Source organism: Strigops habroptila, chromosome 5 (assembly GCF_004027225.2).
Source record: "Strigops habroptila isolate Jane chromosome 5, bStrHab1.2.pri, whole genome shotgun sequence".
Lineage (NCBI taxonomy): Eukaryota > Metazoa > Chordata > Aves > Psittaciformes > Psittacidae > Strigops > Strigops habroptila.
Genome location: NC_044281.2, coordinates 76,303,376 through 76,322,035, shown reverse-complemented (window position 1 = coordinate 76,322,035; position 18,660 = coordinate 76,303,376). Strand labels below are relative to the sequence as shown.

Here is an 18,660-nt window from a genome sequence, read left to right as displayed (position 1 = left end):
TGCCAGTAGAGAGCCTTGCTCTCTGTCTTTAGAATCAGCTTATGTGTCTGGATACGTAAAATGATATTAGAAGATTGCTTCCTGAGGGCCTTAAAAATGAAGCAAGGTAGCAGAGCACTAGGAAATCCTGATTCATTGCAGTGTATTTGTACCAGACTAAACTGGGGTGACTTCTGTTAGAATTTCTCTACAACAAAAAGCTATTTTACTCCTTTTCACAGTTATAAAGCTATTGAAATACCAACTTTAGACATTAAATGTTGGGAAGGGGAAAAAAGAGGGTTTTGTCCTTTTTTAGATGCAGAGAAGGGATGCATTTATTGTAGAGTTCTTTGTTAAAATTACATTTAAAAGATTTTTATGCATCTACAGGACTGTGAATTTGTTCAGTGTTTAATTTCTGGCTGATTCTGTGTAGGCAAATAGGTTAATGTTACCGCCTCCACTTCAAGTTCCCAATTTTAACCCTAAAACATGTTTTCCTTCCTCTCCTTCCTTCCTGTCTTCTTTCCAAATATTGGTAGACACAGATAACTGATAGTGAAAATCAACTGCAGCATGTTCCAATTCTTTTCCAACATATGGGGTCTCTGCTGGGGTGCTGCATCGACCATTTCTCTTTCTTTGAAACGCTGAATTGTCATGTTAATGTCAGTCTATTCTTAGACCTCAGCAGGTCCCACACACACTCTCAAGGGCTATGTGGGATATACCTTGTGTAGCTATTAATCTTTCTTAAACCCTCTGTGCTCTGCAGACCTGATGGAATAATCAAGAATAACAAGCTGACCAGGGTGGTATCACTAATATTGAAGTGCTAGTTGTAATTTGTCAGCTAAGGGCTAAGTAATTGTATTGTAGCCGTGTTGGAAACGGTATGTATTGTTACCAAGTATAACAGAATATGCTTAAATTCTTTAAATAACACTTAATCTACACACAAATTTTACCACTAAACTAAACTTTTCATCAAAGTACTAGGCTATTTTAAAAAGTTGAAGTTGCATTTCTTATTTTCCTGTGTTTCATGTTAATTAAGTTGCAGCACCTTCAAAGTAAGGGAATTTTCTCATTGGAAAATACAGTCTGAAGTAATGAATGTCATTTTTAATCTGGTTCCTTGGTAAAGAAATAGAAATAATATTCCCATTTCAATAAGCCTTAACATAAAATTGCAAACAGAAAAATATCACCTTATTTTCCAATTAGAGAAATCCAAAAGTATATATTTCTACATTTATAGCTTTGTTTTTCATATTTATTCTTCTAATGACACAGGATATTCCATGTGATTAAAACTTTGGAATTTTTATTTTGTAGCATTTTCATTTGATACTTAATAAAGCTTTTGAGCTATGCAATGAATATTTTAAACGTAAGCTGTGGCTCTATGAAATTCCTACTGGCAAATGCTTAGTAATAAATACAACATTTTAAGTCTTTTTTTCTAATCCACATTTTAATTCATTACAAACTTTTGAAGAACTTAAGTTGCTAAAAATCTGGTTTTAGTTCTGTTTAAAGGAAAATAAAAATACAGAATCATGAGCAGTTTGATGTTAGTGCAAATGTGAGGGTTAAGCCAGAGGGAAGCTTAGCTTTCATGTAAAAGGCTGTTGAAGTTAACACGTACAAATTGTATCTCAGTTAAAGTAATGAAAATGATCAGTCCATTTAATAATAAAGTAGGCAGCAGGTTAAAAAAAAAAAAGCCAACAAACCCCAAACTCCAAAGAATGACATACCCCAAAAAAAGCCCAGCCCCCCCAAAAAAAAGCCTAGAACAAACCCAACCAACCTGGAAGGCTCAGGTGTGGCTCACATACAGTTGTGTAAGGGTTCAGGTTGTGTGGAAATGTTATTGTTCTGCAAAATAATGTAAATATTGCATACTAGAAATAAGTACTAAAGAGCACAGTTCATACAATGGGATAAAGATCTGCAGAATACATTCGTTCTGCTTTGCAGCTTCATTAAGCAATCAGTTCTGCTTCAGTTGACTGGAGCGCAGCAGCTGACTAACGCCTTAGTTGTGGGAGCTGTTGGAGTTGCTTTTAATGGGAATACACTTTATGTTTAAGTGCGTCCTTGAATAATTACAACTTTGAATACATCTGCCTAAGCCATACTACTTATGTATGATTTGTTAAAATATCTTACGTTGAAGTTCTATTGGATTACTGGAAAGGGAGGAAAAAATCTTGTGTGCTAACATGCAAAAGTTTCAGTCTTCTGCCAAGCAAAGTAAACCTGGTTTAAAGGAACACTGAAGGAAAGAAAAGGATCTTTAGGATGGATAACTCTTAGTTTTTGCAAGTGAACTTTGAGTTACGAACTAGTGATTTTGAACTTGAGATATCATCTGCTACTTCTGGAATTATTGAGGTCCCAGATCTTGCCCCACATACCCCACTGTAATTAGGAGATAGCTTAAAGCTTCGTTGAGGGATAAGCTTCTCCAGTGTCACTGTGTAATAATGGGGTAACTCAGTTACTGCAGAGTAGCTGAAGTGCTGCAGGTTCATACCTCACTTACTCCAATGTAGTTCATCCACCGTAACTCAGAAAATTCCTGAGGTTGGTCTGGGTGTTGTCTTACCTTGGTTCAACAATATTTCAAAGCCTCTTGTATCTTTCTGAATTAAAACATTTCGGCTTGGGAACCCACGCTTTTCTTTGATTCTGCCATGAGTTGTTTTCAAGACTATTTTCAGGTTAATTGACTTCTTTGCATATTGGTTACTTAGTCTGTAAAATGCAGTATTAGTTCACAAACACTGGGGAGGTGGTCAGATAGTATCATAGCGTCGGTACTGGTATCAGTCATCTGAGGCTTAGTTTTATTGGAGCTCTTGGGAGTAGGTAGAAGGAGTCTGTGCAACTTCTGTCTTGTCTTAATTATTCCAATAAAGCAAGAGCCAAAGCCATAATATTTTTAGGTCTTTTGTGAGATGGTAGAATAACAACGGAGATAGCTTCAGCATGTCTGGCACAGTCGTTTCTATTTTAAGTGACCCTCTCTTAAGAAGCAATCCAGGAATGAATCTTTAGGTAGGTTTCATTGCAAAATTGAAGGTGAAGTTTTACATCTTCTGTCTATTTACATCTTTGTCTATAAACCTGAATTGAGATTTTTGGATCTATCCAAAGAGAGGAGCCTTTTCGTTCTTATAGAAATCATTCTGAAAAGACATATCCTACAGAAGTGCTATTTGTGTCAGGTATTGATATCTCGCTTTTGGAAAATGTGTAGGCTGGATTACGGTTTAATGATTAGTATATTCTTTCAATTTTCTTTATTGAGAAACAGGAAATATAGACCATTACTTTGTTACATTGTTGTTGAATATAATGCCATCATGCTTGTATTTGGCTGTAGTCAGGGAGTGATTTAAAATTTGCATTGTAGCATGTGGTGATCTCCAAGTGAATCCTTCCAATGATTTTAATCATGAAATCCCTTTGTAATGGGATCAATAATCTGGGACAGAAACAAGTGTCTGCTTATTGTAGGTGCTTTATATTGCAAATACATCTGTTTACATTACCTCAAAGGATCACAGTTGAAATGAGCTTCATGGGTGAATTTTACCTTACCCAAAGTGACAAGTAATATTGCATGTTTGTAATAGTGAACTATACTGAAGTTGTGGACTATCCTTTTAAACTATTGCTTGTAGAAATAATTTGTCAATACCTTGATTGTGTTAAGGGACCACTGGTGGGGTGTTCTATTAGCTGGAAGGGAAGAAAACTCTGAATAGCATTATTTTTCTCTCACAGTATGTCCTTTGCATACACAGTTACATAAAATAACTTCTGAAATACTTTTTAATTGCTTTTGCTAGTCGTAACTTGGACACTAGTGAGAGCACAATTTTCTGTTTATGAGGATTAAATTCAAAAAGCTATGTTACTTTAATTTTCTTACCAAATGTTCAAGTGACTTCTGTCTCTGGACTTTGTGCTTTGTATGTCAGTGTTGATTCCTAGGCTTATTTTGTTTTAAATAATTGGTTATACATATTTTAGGAATATAATTTGATGTCTATATCTGAAGAACAAATTTACAATTCTCTGGACACTGCAAATCTGTTGGTAAAGCTTAGGCTGAAGTAGCTACAGTGTAATTAAATATATATATACACACACGTTGTTTGGATTGTCTGTTACTGTCGCCTGTCTTCCTTATAAAGCATTATACCCTTTTTAATTTTATGATTTGCAACTTTCTTGGTTGCCAAGAGGCTCTTTGAAAAAATCTTTAGGAAATAGGCTGTGAATAAGTCATTACAAAACAAATCAGAGGCTCTTACCCCCTCAAGGCTTCAGCTGAAATGAGCAAGTGCTTGTAAGATGGTTCTTTATAAAATAAATTCATCTGCAACAGTTAAATATAACAACTCTGATTACTTGGAGGTTAGAAAAAATACTTTGTTTTTTAATCTCCCTATTACATGAGCCACTTAAACAGTGTCAGAAAGAAAAGAACATGCTACTGAAGATTTTTCATTTCATGGCAAATACTATAGTGGCAGATGCTGAAGCTAGATCTGGAGATGCTCTGAAGCTTAAAAAGCAGAGTCTGTACGATGTAAGCCCTTTAGGTAGAGTGTAAGAGTAATTTCTCCTCTATGTAATGCGTACAGAAAGGTGTATATATTGCTTAACTCCTTTGTAGAGGAATAAAAACTGAGAGGCAGCAGTTGGTTTAAACCTTACTTATTTATTTTCTCCTTGGTGTTTCTATAATTCAGATATAAATATAAACCTTAAATAACTACAAGGCAGGGTAAAGGCCTGTATATTGTAATATAAACAGTAACTGTGCTATTGCCAGGTTTTCCCATGAGAGGAAAATGCAATAATTGCAATGTTTACTACAGAAGATACCAGGAATGAAATAAAAATGTTCACTTGTGTTTAAAAGAATCACTTTTCTTATTTTTTACATATATTTTTACACTACTTGTACTTTGTTTATAGACTTCCAATCATCCTTAGTTCTCTGTACAAGATTCTAAGTACTGTGAAGCAACGATTTGTGAATCTCCAGGTGTTTGGCACACTCAGTATGAGAGTGCTTCTAAAAATAAATTGTTTACTTCAGTTCTGCATCTGAATACTTAGAGCCATCACTTGCTTGGTTTTCTCTCACAACTCCTGCTGCCTGTCTGAAAATGGATGAAAAATAAGTTATTTCCCATTTTCATCATACATAATTTGAGCAGACTACTTCTATGAAAGGTGATGTTTTATTACTTTTGAGAATTAAGTTGTCAGTTATGTACCCGATTCCTTTGTGAGAACATAAGAGAGCAAAACCAACACAACTACTGTTTTTCTTTGATTCAAAAACTTCTGTGTAAGAACCTCTATTTCTTGATTAGAATAACTGCTAATTCTCTTAATTTTATTTCAGCTTTACTTTTGGAAGCTCAGTCAACGCCGTTTCAAATAACTCCTTCAACCATGGCAAATATTGTGAAAGGCCTGTATACACTACGACCAGGTAAAAAAGAAATGCTTCCACAAGTCTGTTGTACTTTTGGTCGATAGAGAAATGAGGACGGGAAAGCTTTACGAAAAGCTCTAGTGCTTGTATGAATGGGGTGGACCCTTCATTTACAAACTGCATGGATAAAGCACTTTCAGTAAGCAAGGATTGTTTTTACAGCAAAATTAATATTGTACCATCATTTTTAAGAGAATACTGATTTCATTTTTTGAACTGTTTGGTACCAAATAAAGGAGGGGTGTATGCATAAGTATAAAAGTATAATCCTTTTGAAAGCAGCTCAGTGTGGTTTTCTTATACTGCCCTTAATATTGTAGGTGATGGACCTGTGATTTCCCAGTTTTCCATTTCAGATGATCACTGTTGTGTTATCTACTTCATAACATAACAGATATTGGTTTGAGTTGGTACCATGGGCCTACTCAGGTTTTGAATAGTTGTCTCATGTCTGTAATATATTTGAATATAAAAATTTTTCCTACAGTTTGTGATACCTGCTTTCCACAGCTGGTAGGAAGACTCAAGTTATTGACTTTTAAGCTATTATTTAAACAGATATATATTTGCTCTAATTACTTGCTTCTCAAACTTCTCAGCCTCATTCCAACCAGAAGAGCACAGGGTAGACTTCTCAATGTAAAAAGTTGTTCTTTAGTGGTGCTGGTTTTCGAGGATGAATTCTGAAACAATCAGAGCAACAGTTTCTCTGAGGCCGTGGTTTTCTACTTATTCTGTGGGACTTGCTCCATTGGATGTATTGTTGGTCTGGTGAGCAGATAATTGGAGAAGTACAGCAGAAAACATGGCTAGTGGGATTTGCTGTGGGAGTAGAGCAGCACTGGGAAGTGTCTGCTCAGGCAGTGCAGAAAGCAAAAGGAGAAGTAATGCTGATGTGGCTGGTGATGGGCTTTCTCTTCTCTGATTTTCTCTTCAGGCAGAAAGTACTTGACAGCTGTTAGATTTCAAATGTTGCCAGAAAAGACTATCTTCTAATTCTAGCTCCAGCACGTGGTGGCTGCAATAGAAAACACTGGAGTCTGGGCATGCTTAGGCTGCTAGTTGGCCCACTTGGATTTAGTCTGAAATACTCTTTTCACCTCACCTATAATGATCTAGCAGTGGCATAAAATATCCTACCACAGTATTTCATGTTGTGAATTCCAAGTCAGTTTATTAGCTTGGCTGTATTATTCAGTAGCAGTAGGTCTTTAGTAGGTAACACATTCTACATGATACCTTTTTCCTGTATTTCATAAGCTGAAGAATGCTGTTTCATGTCTGTAGAATTTGGGGGGTTTGTTGGTTTGGTTTTGCTTTTGTTTTTTTATCTGGGGAGGTACAGGCCTAACCGCCTGACCTGTGTGCTGGGGAAGGTCATGGAGCAGATGATCTCAAGTACCATCACACAGCATATACAGGACAACCAGCAATCAGGCCCAGTCAGCATGAGTTTATGAAAGGCGGGTCCTGCTTGACTAACCTGATCTCCTTCTGTGACAAGGTGACCCGCTTACTGGATGGGGGAAAGGCTGTGGATGTTGTCTACCTAGACTTCAGTAAAGCCTTTGACACTGTTTCCCACAGCATTCTCCTGGAGAAACTGGCTGCTCATGGTTTGGATGGGTGTAGTTTTTGCTGGGTAAAACTCTGGGTGGCTGAACCCAATGATTGGGTATTAGGAAAAATTTCTTTGCCGAAAGGGGTGTCGAGCATTGGAACAGGCTGCCTGGGGAAGTGGTTGAGTCACCATCTCTGGAGGTGTTTAAAAGATGTGTAGACGTGGCACTTAAGGACATGGTTTAGTGGTGGACTTGGCAGTTCTGGATTAATGGTTGGACTTGGTGATCTTAAAGGTCTTTTCCAACCTAAACGATTCTGATGAGGGGGTTTAGTGCATTGGTTTTTGTTTAAACCTCCTGTACACTAATAATGATTATTTAGTGAGTTTGCCAGTTAGAATGAAGACTGAAGCTTGGCATTGACAAAGTAAACATGTGGGAATTGGGTAAAAACTTGTCATGTGCCTTAGTGAATGTATTCAAAAGCATTCCTTTTTTCCAAGTAAAGATGGAGTTTAAGGTAACGGCTGTAATCTCTGGGAAGCCTGGCTGCAGAAATACTCAAGAAGTATTCATTTTTCTCAGAACAGTTGCTAGAAACCTAATTTTTATCCTTGACTCATTCTGTGTTTCATATAATCAGCCTTGAAGCAACTTTAAGGTAAACTATCTTGCTCTTGTAAGGCAATGTTCAGTGTAGTGAAATTAAATCACATTTCTATCCTGAAGCTGAACTAGTAGAGGTTAAAATTACATAATGAACATTAGAAAAGTGTTCATCTAAGCCTTGGAAGATCGGGCAGAGAATTGCATTAATTCATTTGAAATGGGGGATGGAGAAGCAGGGTTATATGGTGATGTTAGTGTGATTTCTAGAAGTAAGGCTCAGGGAAGACAGGTGTAAGCTTTGTGAATACACTTCCCAGACTAAAGTGTTACAAGTGAGCTGATTATCAAGGTGAGCTGATTATCAAGGTGAGCTGATTATCAAGGTGAGCTGATAATCAAACTTGTATCAAGGTGAGTGCAGAGACTCAGCAGGACCTGTGAAATGCATCAAGAACTGAATTTCAATTTGATGATGAGGTTGGTGACACATAGTAATTCCTGTATCTACATGTAAACATCTGATTTTAAGTCTGATTGTTTGTTCTGCTTTAAGGCTCGGTTTCTGTGGAGTTTGGGGATGGTTTGGAGTTTTTTGGGTGGGTTTTATTTCTTTGTTTAAATCCAAGATACTAAATCGTGTTTAAAATAGAGCAAAGTTACATTTGTCCAAGAGTAAAATTTTCACAAAAGATCTCTTCCACATGTTTTGTTGCTTCCTCTCTTCTTACAGAATGGGTACAGATGGCACCAGCTTTATTTTCTAAATTCATCCCAAATATTCTGCCACCTGCTGTGGAGTCTGAACTTCAGGAATATGCTGCTCAAGACCAGAAACTTCAGAGAGAGCTTATGCAGAATGGTTTTACTAGGTAATAATTATTAGTTTGCAGTAGTAATTGTGCTGGACTGTGCTGAAATGGTAAAAATAGATACACTTAAAAATATTGAAGAAATGATTAAAGAGTTAATAAATAACCTTCACAACTCAGTATCTGAAATGCAGCCTTGTTTTCCACACTTTTTGAGCACTGCCAATCCTGCAGCTGTTACCAAAAAGTAGATGATTAGAAGTCTTGAAATATTTTCACGAAACAGATTGCTTATAGTTCACAAATTGAAAACACAATTCCCTGTGTTTTGATTGTTTCTAATGCGTGATCGTGCTCTTGTTCAGCCTTTATTTTAGCTGTTTATTTTCTGTAAACTGACTTCTTTTCTTGATGCTTCTGAAAATGTCAGTTGATGACTTTCTCCTTATTCCACTTACAGAGCTATTTATATAGTTAAAGCGTTTATTTTAAATAGTCATTTCTCTTGTAAGTATTGAATTGGGGGGGGAAAGAACAAGCAGCAAAAGAGACAGCAGAAAATGTTCTTAACCTGTATTGTTCACTCTGGGCAGTGCCTGTTGCTTTGTGCTCTTCTATTTAACTGCCTAGGCAGAAGCACAGAGCAGTGTACCACTTTCACAATAGTCTGGCAATCTGAGATCAGGCTGGGGAAACCATCGTGCTCTGTTCCCAAGAGGATCATTTCTGCGTGAAGAGAATATTTCATCTTTCCTGTTACCTGTGCAACGCTGAGAATCTGGTCCTGTAGCTTGAACACCCACTGGATGTGGGTATATTTAGTATTAGATGTATTCCTGGATTTCATACTCTCGTGTAGTTTTCCTCAAAGGTAATCTCCCTCTTAAAAGCCTGATAAATTATTGAGCTTCAAAACTCTACTGCTGACCCAAATGCAAATGATACTGTAGGCTCACTCCTTGTAAGGCTTTCTGTGGAGGAAAAGATTTTTTGGCAGGTACACATGAGTTAAGACACTGAAAACAAAGCCAACAAGAGCTTGGGCTGAGAAAAGCAGTGCATTTGGCACAAGACGTAGAAGTTTGAGACTTGGAAACAGAGTTGGCCTATAATGCTGACAAAAGAATGCAATGCACAGAACAGAACAAAAAAAGGAACATTTTAGTTTTGTCTAACTTTCAATATTACTAATTCTGTAGGTGGCATATAATGTTCTGCTTACAACTGCATTTCACCAGTTTCACACTTCATAGAGAATTAAAAGTGAAGTTTCAAGTAGTAACAGTCCATATCCACAAAACCAGTCAATCTCAAAAACATTTTTCCCTAGGTACCTGAAAATAAGACAGGTTTGTCAGCTTGGCTGTGAAGTTCTTTGGCTGGTGCTGTGAGGATGATGCTGTACAAAAGGCTAGGAAAGGTAGTAGGAAGAATACTGACCACTGCAAAGGCTAGATGCCTCTGTGGTGCTCTCTTGTTAGAGACTTGGGGGGATCCTCTGAATATACTTTAGAAACTCCTGGTTTAGGCAGAAAAATAATTCTAGCACTGGAACTATTGCAAATCCATAGGATGCTAGTTCTGTCCTGTGTGGTAAGTGGGGACAGAGAAGAGATTAGGGCTTGAGGATAGTCATACAAGGACAAACCAAGTATTAGTTAAGGTTTCAGTGTCACATATTGTTGGCAAAGTATAATTTCTGAAAGTTCTCTTCCTTTAGGCTTGCTGCAGTATGGGATCTTCTGAGTGTTGAAGGTGGGAAGAGTTTTGTTATGCTTTGTAGGTTTAGGAAACTGGCCCACCCTAGCCCATGCTTTTGTGCAACTGCTGTTTCTACATAACCACTTCCATTTTATTAAATAAAAATGCAAACTAAACAGTGGAGTAACTGATTGATGGCATTTAGTCTCTGATGAATGTGTTTTGCACAGCATATTTATATGGTTGTACTGTCAGGGGGTCAGTGCAGTATGATAAACGTGGAGGTTATGTTAAATGTTAGAGTCTGTCATCATTAGAAGAATACAGATAAAAGAAAACTGAAGTACAGGTAATGTATTTGCTACATGGCATTTTGCAGTGGCATTTGAAATATTTTGCCTTGCATATTACATCTTGAAATAATTTCTTCTTCCTAACACAGGTTATATTTATTTACAACTCAGTATTGTTCTGAGGTTATATTCCTACACATATAGATGAATATATTTATACATAAAAATGGTTGTTTTCTCTTTTAGCAAGTAGTGTGCCAAGTCTGTTCTCTTCTGGAGTAGTATGAAATATCATCTGTTCTTCTCTAATTGCACCAAAAAATGGTGATGTCTCTGCTGCATTTCCCTATAAAGGAATAGCCTTGAGGAACACAGCACAGTGAGGTCTCTTCTGCAACATTAATGGCATGTCAGGTTCTAGTTGAAATAGGTTATAAACACTATGAAATACTATTGTTGTAGAATAGGCCAGGTGCTTGGCAGTATTTCTCTTGTGAAGGACCTTAATCAAAGCATGCACAGCAGGTCAATCACCTTAAGAGTGGCTTCAGGAAAGAACATTTCATATTGGAAAAAACCCAACAATTTCTACCAACTTCCAGCATGTAAATGTGAAATTACAACCACTGTGATGAAAACATGTTAGAATCTCTCTTCTTTAGCAGTATCAATAGCATATCTGTCATCACAAGGGTGATAGGTATTTTCCAGCTTTTAAGAGTTCGTGTGCATAAGAATAGAAGGAAATAAACCATGTTTTCCAAATAGATGGTGTCGTGGTTTAAGCCCAGCCGGTAACTCAGAACCACGCAGCCGCTCACTCACTCCCCTCCCTTCTTCCTCCCCCCGCTCCCGGAGGGATGGGGAGGAGAATCGGAAGAATGTAACTCCCACGGGTTGAGATAAGAACAGTCCAGTAACTAAGGTATAATACAAACCCACTACTGCTGCCACCAATAATAATGATAAGGGAAATAACAAGGGGAGAGGATACAATTGCTCACCACCCGCCGACCGATACCCAGCCCGACCCAAGCAGCGATCTGGGCCTTCCAGGTAACTCCCCCCCAGTTTATATACTGGGCAGAGCATCTTAAGAGTCTGTGGGTTTTCAGGAGCATCTTACCTTTTTATAGTGATAGATGCAGAGTTTTTCACATAGCTCTATAAAGTTCAGTTGAGGAGTTTGAAGTAAGGAAAACAATTTTATGCATGACTTAAGAGCACACTACATAGGAGCAATTTTCTTCATCTTAATTTTGTACAAAATTATCCTATAGAATCAAACATACTTTAACAGAAGGATGAGCTAATTAAATCCAAAAAATATAGCTTATGCTTGTGTTCTAGTAAATTGAGAATCCTGACGTCATGTGTTATTGCTGCTATGTTTGCATTTTGTTTCTGAAGCCTGTAAAACTTGATGGTTGTGCTGAGGTATTTCATACTGATTTCCCTTTTTAAAAATCATAGAATGCTTTGTGTTGGTAGGAACCTTTAAAGGTCTAATCCAACCCCCCACCCCCACTACAAGCAGGAACATCTTCAATTAGTTCATGTTATCATGAAAATACCTTTCTTCCCCTTCTTTCCTAGAGGTGACCAGTCACGCAAGAGAGCTGGAGAAGAGTTAACTTACAGTAAGTACACATCTAACCCTGCCCTCCAGTGTGCTGCAGTCTCTGACAGGTTGGGCATACAGGTAGTGGGGGACTTCTGGCTTCTCAGGGGTGGTGAGGTGTCAGAGGCTGCATCTCCACATGTAGCTATCTGGGTGTAGTGCAAGTCCCATCTTTTGTGCTGACTAAATACTTGTCCAGGGGAGAATCAAGTCCTGTACATTCCAGGTTGGGATTGAAGTGCAAGGTCCTGATTGTCATTAAATAGCCTTGGAGACTGAGGATTAATATTTGTAGTTACCTTCAGTTGATTTTATTGCATTCTTTCCACTAAGTTTCCTCCTGTGCCTTCAGCCGTTTGCTTTATTTCCTACCATAAAATGTCATACAGTTTTATGGTGAACTGCTGTTACAACCTGAAATGAATGAATGGATGTTTATGTGTTATATCAGCTTCTGTTTACACTGTCGATGTTTTACAGTCAGTGCTGGGTTTTGGGCTGTTGGAAGAAGGGGGGTAAAGGACATGAAGGTGGAAGTTTTAATACAAGAGAATTTCTTGAACTGTTTATATAATTTCAGATGGCTCATCAACTTGTGCAAGCTCCAGGGGGTACAGATAGTGAATATACTGGATCAGCTTCTATTCCTAGCCAGAACAGACACTGGAGGAGCACAGGTGGTATCCGGAGCCTCCTTTGGCAACTGCTGATACTCGAGCTCTGACACGAACTATGCCTCAAAGAAGAGTTTTGGACTTTCTTCTTTATATAATAAAATGTCAGTTGCTGCTACAATTGGGATGACTTTGAAAGACATGTTTCCTTGGTCTAGCCTATCGACAAGTTCATGTTGTGTGATTTTTCTGTGAGGAATGCACCTTGAAAAACGATCCTTTCAAAGTGGAAACGGGCAGCGAAATCAGCAGCTTCCAAAAGCATTAGAATGGAAGAATCTTTTTTGCACTCTTTTCTTAATATTAAGGACATTCTTAAAACTAGTTAACACGTCAGTGTATTAGTTTTTAAACTTCAAGGTATTTTCTGGAGCTTTTACTTAATAAGAATAAAGTTTCATTATTTTGCAGTATTTGTTTGTTAGTTTAAAAATGGTCACCGTTTAAGAGTTGGTCCCATGTAAATGTATCTTCTGTCAGGGAGTTTAAAATTCCAGATTTTTCTTTTCTTTTCTTTTTTTTTTTGTTACTTTGTATTTTGAAATCTATTTTCCTGTGTGTTTGTACTCTGTGCCTTCAGCTTGTGCACTTTGCAACTTTAGAGGCCATATTTTGTTACTGCAAAATGTGCTCTTGAGTCAAAACTTGATGTGAACAAACATGCTGCAAAGTTGCACTTTTCTCTTGCATTAATGGGAGGTGTATTTAATGAGGAAGGGAGAAAAGTTGAACCTGTCACCATCACTAATAGCGACTTGAAAGTTTGTTCCCTTTTATTTTTAATATATATTTGTGTTTAATGCTGGGACCAACTCTTGTAGAACCCCTCTCATTGACTTTTCATTGGCTTCCATAATTGCAATAGATCGAGATGTGAATTCCAGATTGAATGAAATACCAAGATATGTTTTATGCTGTGCTATGTAGAGACATTGTGGACAAAATTCTCCACTCTAGTAGATCTGCAATGTGCATCTTTGTCAGCACAAACCAGATGTGCATCTGGTCGATCTGCAAACAATGGTACCTGTCAAAGATCACTTTGTGGCTCCCATGCCACTTCTCCTGTTTTGGGGATGTGAAGGGGGTGTGATGGTGGGTGTAGTCAGAATCAGGGAGTTGAGGAGTGGTGTAATGCAGCCTCCTGCTTCCAGCCTTGTGTAGACTCTGCTGGAGATCCAGCTGAGCCCAATTCCAGGAGATCTGGACCAATGGTCTGTATCCTAATGATTGTGATATGGGTTTTAATCAGTGGTATGGCTAATGCAATTCTTTCATGAGGGAAGACATATACTTGAAAAAGCAGTTTGACTACAGGGTTTGTTGTTGTTTGGGGTTGGTTTTTTTTTGTTATTACTATGGATTTATTTTCAATACCTTTAGTTCTGAAGAGAAATGAGTTGGTAATATAAAATCTTTCTGAAGTGAAACAAAACTTTGTTCAGTTTTGTCTTGCACAACTCTTACGCCTGTTTAAAAACAACACACAGACACCCAACACAACCCCCTCTCTGCTTGCCTGAGTTCATTATAAAATGCAGGAAAAAGACAAAAAATAGGTGCGGCAGGGACAAAGTTTCTTTTTGTTTTTGGTTTGTATCCAGGCTTCATGTAAATGAATTTAATTCTATCAGGTTCACATCCAGCCACTTTGGCTATGCCGCTAGTGTGGAGGGTGGCGGGGAGGAAGAATGAGAAGGACACTGCTGTGGTTGACAGATTCAAATCTGATTTACCTGTATGTTTCTTTGTGTATTTGCAAGGACTGTTTAATTTTGAGGAAGCTTTTCTTTTAAAATTAAAAATGAATGTTCGGTGTTTTGTTTTCTATGTAGAACAATGCCAGCAATCTAATTTCATCCTCAGTAGTGGAAAATCAAACCACTCAGTAGGGATTTTTCAAGTGTTGGTAGTGCTTCAACCTTCCTACCAGCTACTTAAGTTGAAGCAGAATTAGATACAAACAGGGGTTTTGAAAATTTGCTGAAATACGCAGTGGAGAAATTAATAAAGGCTCTTAGGGAACGAAAATGATTTGCCAGCTTCCAGATTTTCTATCAGTTTTGGCTTTAAACAAAAATAAAAGCTCTGATAGCCTCCTTAGCTTTAAAATAATCACTGTTTACTGAAATCATGATATTCTTGAGTAAAGAATAGATGCATTAACCTGATTTGGTTAAAGTTTGTTTACAACTTCATTACCATTCTAGCTCATATAATACAGTAATCAAGCTCTGTTGTCTTTGTCAAATGATCACAGTCTTTTTCTGTTCTTAAAGTGGTTTTACTGGTTCAAGTTTGTAAATAACGTGCTTTTGCTTCATGTCTGAGGCAAGGGTTCAACATTCATTTTACGTTGTGTTATGTTTGGGACACGCACTTCTTGAACAGTAAAGGTAAAGCATTCCTGTTGGCATAGCTCACTTTGTGTGCCATGAGTAGTGCTCGGATACTCCTCAGTCCTGTGTAGCATTCTCACTTGGCCACCATACCTGAGAAATCTGTTTATTAAGCATTGTATTATGTTGTAAATTTGGCATTAAAAATCCTGTATGTTTTGGCATTATTAACATAATGCTGAAATACTGTTTTATCTGTTGAAGACGTTCTCATTGTGACTGAGCGTGGAACAGAATACAGCGTACGATACTAAATCATTTTGTTTCTCTGTAAACTTTTACTTACAGTAAAATTAACTCAGCCAACTTGAGCATTGGTACTGTAAAACCACAATTACCAACAGCATGATCCTAACAGCAGTATTTAACCAAATAACTTGTGGTAAATCCATTGCATCTGTAGCTTACTCTGTTAAGATTAAGCAGTAAAGTTGGTTATACAATGGGTGTCGTCTTCATGTTGCACTGGTTCTATAGCCAAACTTGCTACATTAAAATATTTTTAGATTAATTTCATTTCTTGATTTGAGAAGTCAAAATATTTGAATTCATCCTACTGTAATGGTAGGCAATTGTCAATATTTGGTCAAGATGGTCTTTGATACAAATGATGAAGGGGGGGGGTCCTAACTAGATAAGTACTCAACTCTTCCACAGTTGGATCTCCTTGGTCCCTTTGTGCAGTTGTTGAGGAAGTGTTTATGGATGAATACTTTGAAGGAAAAGTGTTTGATTCCTATTGTTTGATAGAAATATGATCAGCCACATCCATCACTTTTGATTTTTCCCTGACATGATGGTTTACTTTCTACAGGTTTAAAAAAAGAAAAGAACCTGCAAAGGCCATGTTCTCAGTGACTGGGAAATGCTTTTCATGTACACTATGACCCTAGGGAAAGGACTGTTCTGTAGATCTACAGAATAAAAACCAACTGCTTGAATTTGACTGCAGTCTTCAACCCACCTCTAGCAGAGAGAAAACAAAGATGACTTTTTTTGATGCCTTGACATGCACCAGGTGGCCAGAGGGTACTTAATTGAACTCACATTGCAGACCCTTAGGATCAATTGACCACAACCAAAAGGTCCAGCTAGGGAGGAATGATCATTGCTTGTGTTAATGTCCTGCCCTTTCTGGTCTGCTGGGACTGTGATGATGTGGGGATAGACTCTGTGCTGATGCCACTCTAGTTGAAAATTCCTTTTTTGAAGCATGTCTTCTGTTGACAACTCATTTAAACTTGCGTACAAAGCTGAATGCTCTAAATAAGTTTTTTAATGATAGTATTTGCTTGCATCAGTGGTGTTTGCTTTCCTGCTCTGAATTTCCTTCACTTAGAGCACCTCCACTAGAACCCTTTAAATGCACATTAAAGATCTCCACATCATTGTGGAGGTGTTTGCGTGGTGTAATACTGAGCTGCAAACTGTGCTCCCAACATTGTCACTGGGCAGGGAAAATATAGGGGCACACACAAAGCCTGGCCATCTTTCTTTCTCCTGGGGGTCTGTGGTAACAGATACATGTGCCTCGTGTCATCCACATCCTCAGCACAGAGTCTGATCTCGGTCCATAACTATTATGACTTCTGAAAGGAAATTGAGGTCTCGGTCCTATTCAGTCTTTTATTTCTAGGTAAGATAGAGGAGAATTTGCAGGTAGAGTCTGATCTTTCCTTCTGGAGCTTTCTTGGGAAGTATTCTATGGCTGGTAGAGGAGAGGGAGCTTTCCTCCAAGGAAAAGCAATATGGGTCACATGTGTCTGATTTTTGCCTGCTGATCTCCACAACATGTTGCAAGACAGCCAGTCATAATGAGTGCACTATGCTTACACCATGGCGAGACTTTAATTCTGGATTTAATCTAGGGTAAGCAATGTTTTTTTCAGTGAGCTTGCAAACTGCAGGTACTGGTAATCACAGAAGGCGTCAGTCAGGAGTGGACTTACTCTGGCAGGTGTCATTCTAGTAATTACAGGTCAGAGGAAGTTATTTTGTCCCAGAGGACATTACTTACTATGGCATAAGTTGGTGTGATAAATTGGTGAGATGTTTTTATACCCATAGAGCCTGTTAAGAAAACAAGGTTCAAGAATCTAAATTTCATCTTTATCAGCACTGAAATACACTGGCATTGAATGGGGAGCAGAATCACGTGTGAGGGGAAGCCTTACCTTGTGTCAGGAGGCACAGATCATCAGCGTTACTGCATTAGCAGAGCAAGACAAACTTGCTGATTTGGCCTCAGTTGAAAGCTCCTTGACAAAGTGCTTTGTACTTTGCCAGAAGGAATGGAAGGATTAAATCCATGTATCTTGACCTAACTTGAATGTCTGGTTTAAGGGGATTCCAAAATTTCACAGGCAATGAGTACTCAGAAATCCCTCCTGGCTGTCTCTCTCTGTCCCTGGGATGCTCCAGATACACCTGGTTCATGTTCCTCTTTCTGAGCTTCTGCAAACTGATCTGATTAGCATAGAACAGGAAAGTTGACTCCCCTAATGATGACAAGAGAATGGATTTAGTAATAACACCTACTGTGTCTTTAGTATTGTTTTTCAACTAATCATTCCTTCAGAAACCGTAACATTTTTTCTTAGATGACCTGGATCATCACCGGTTTCTATTAAAGGGCAGCAGGTAATTTATTTGTGAGCACCATTTGCCATCTATCAGCAAATTGAATGACTTTGTACAGAGGACAATCCATAAACGAGTATTTTAGGATGGCTGGTAGATGCTACCCTGTGGATGAGGTGCATCGTCGGGATAAGAGCCCCTGTTCAAAGTACAAGATGTGCAGAGGTCTGAATGTACTGCCCAAGAGGTGAGGTGATCCATCTTGTTAGGTTCATGCTGAAGTGAATTTCTCTGTGAGCATACACCCCAGCAGTCACTGCCGATTCTGTAGGGTTGGTTAGCTGGTGGGCTATAAATTCATGTCTTATCTTCATAGAAACCTGTTCCCATGGCAGGAATGGCTGAGCAATGACACACAACTCACATGTGAAACAGGTCAAGATATGAAGTCTTAAAATTGCCTATTTGTTAAGGTGCCTAACTTAAATTCCCTAACTTAAATTCCCTGTATGGGCCACGTGAAGCAAAATGTTTCTGCAGCAAGAACCACACAGCGCTAAATGGATATACTTTTGAAGATTTCCATTTTTGGGTCTCTGTTACCAGCCATAGCCTGCTGGTACTTGAACCATCTCATCAAAGGAGCTGGAAGCAGAACTTGCCAGACAGGACCTGTCCTACCTGTGCAAGAGCAGAAGGAAAACAGGCCTGTTCAGTTCCTTTTCTTAATGACTTTGGTACTGAGTCTTGACTGAGCAGGCACCTGCTGTTCCCATTTGCTTGGATAGCCTGAGTTGTGCGAGGAATGCAGTTTTGATGTTTTAGTCTGTTGGAATGAATCGTAGGCAGAATTTCATCCGAGCTATAGAACTTTTTTCCTTAAATTACAGAGATGCG

At 38.3% G+C, this 18,660-nt stretch overlaps 1 protein-coding gene across 2 annotated transcripts in view; it reads left to right on the top strand.

Annotated features, from left to right (window-relative positions):
• Positions 1 to 15,694, top strand: part of CACUL1 (CDK2 associated cullin domain 1) — a 52,226-nt gene extending 36,532 nt beyond the window's left edge. For both annotated transcript variants that reach the window (XM_030486581.1, XM_030486582.1), the window contains 4 exons: positions 5,423 to 5,512; positions 8,417 to 8,555; positions 12,086 to 12,129; positions 12,691 to 15,694. In XM_030486581.1, the coding sequence (XP_030342441.1) occupies positions 5,423 to 5,512; positions 8,417 to 8,555; positions 12,086 to 12,129; positions 12,691 to 12,731 (314 nt within the window). In that variant the 3' untranslated portion in view covers positions 12,732 to 15,694. The remainder of the gene's footprint in view (positions 1 to 5,422; positions 5,513 to 8,416; positions 8,556 to 12,085; positions 12,130 to 12,690) is intronic.
• The last annotated feature ends 2,966 nt before the right edge of the window (positions 15,695 to 18,660 follow it).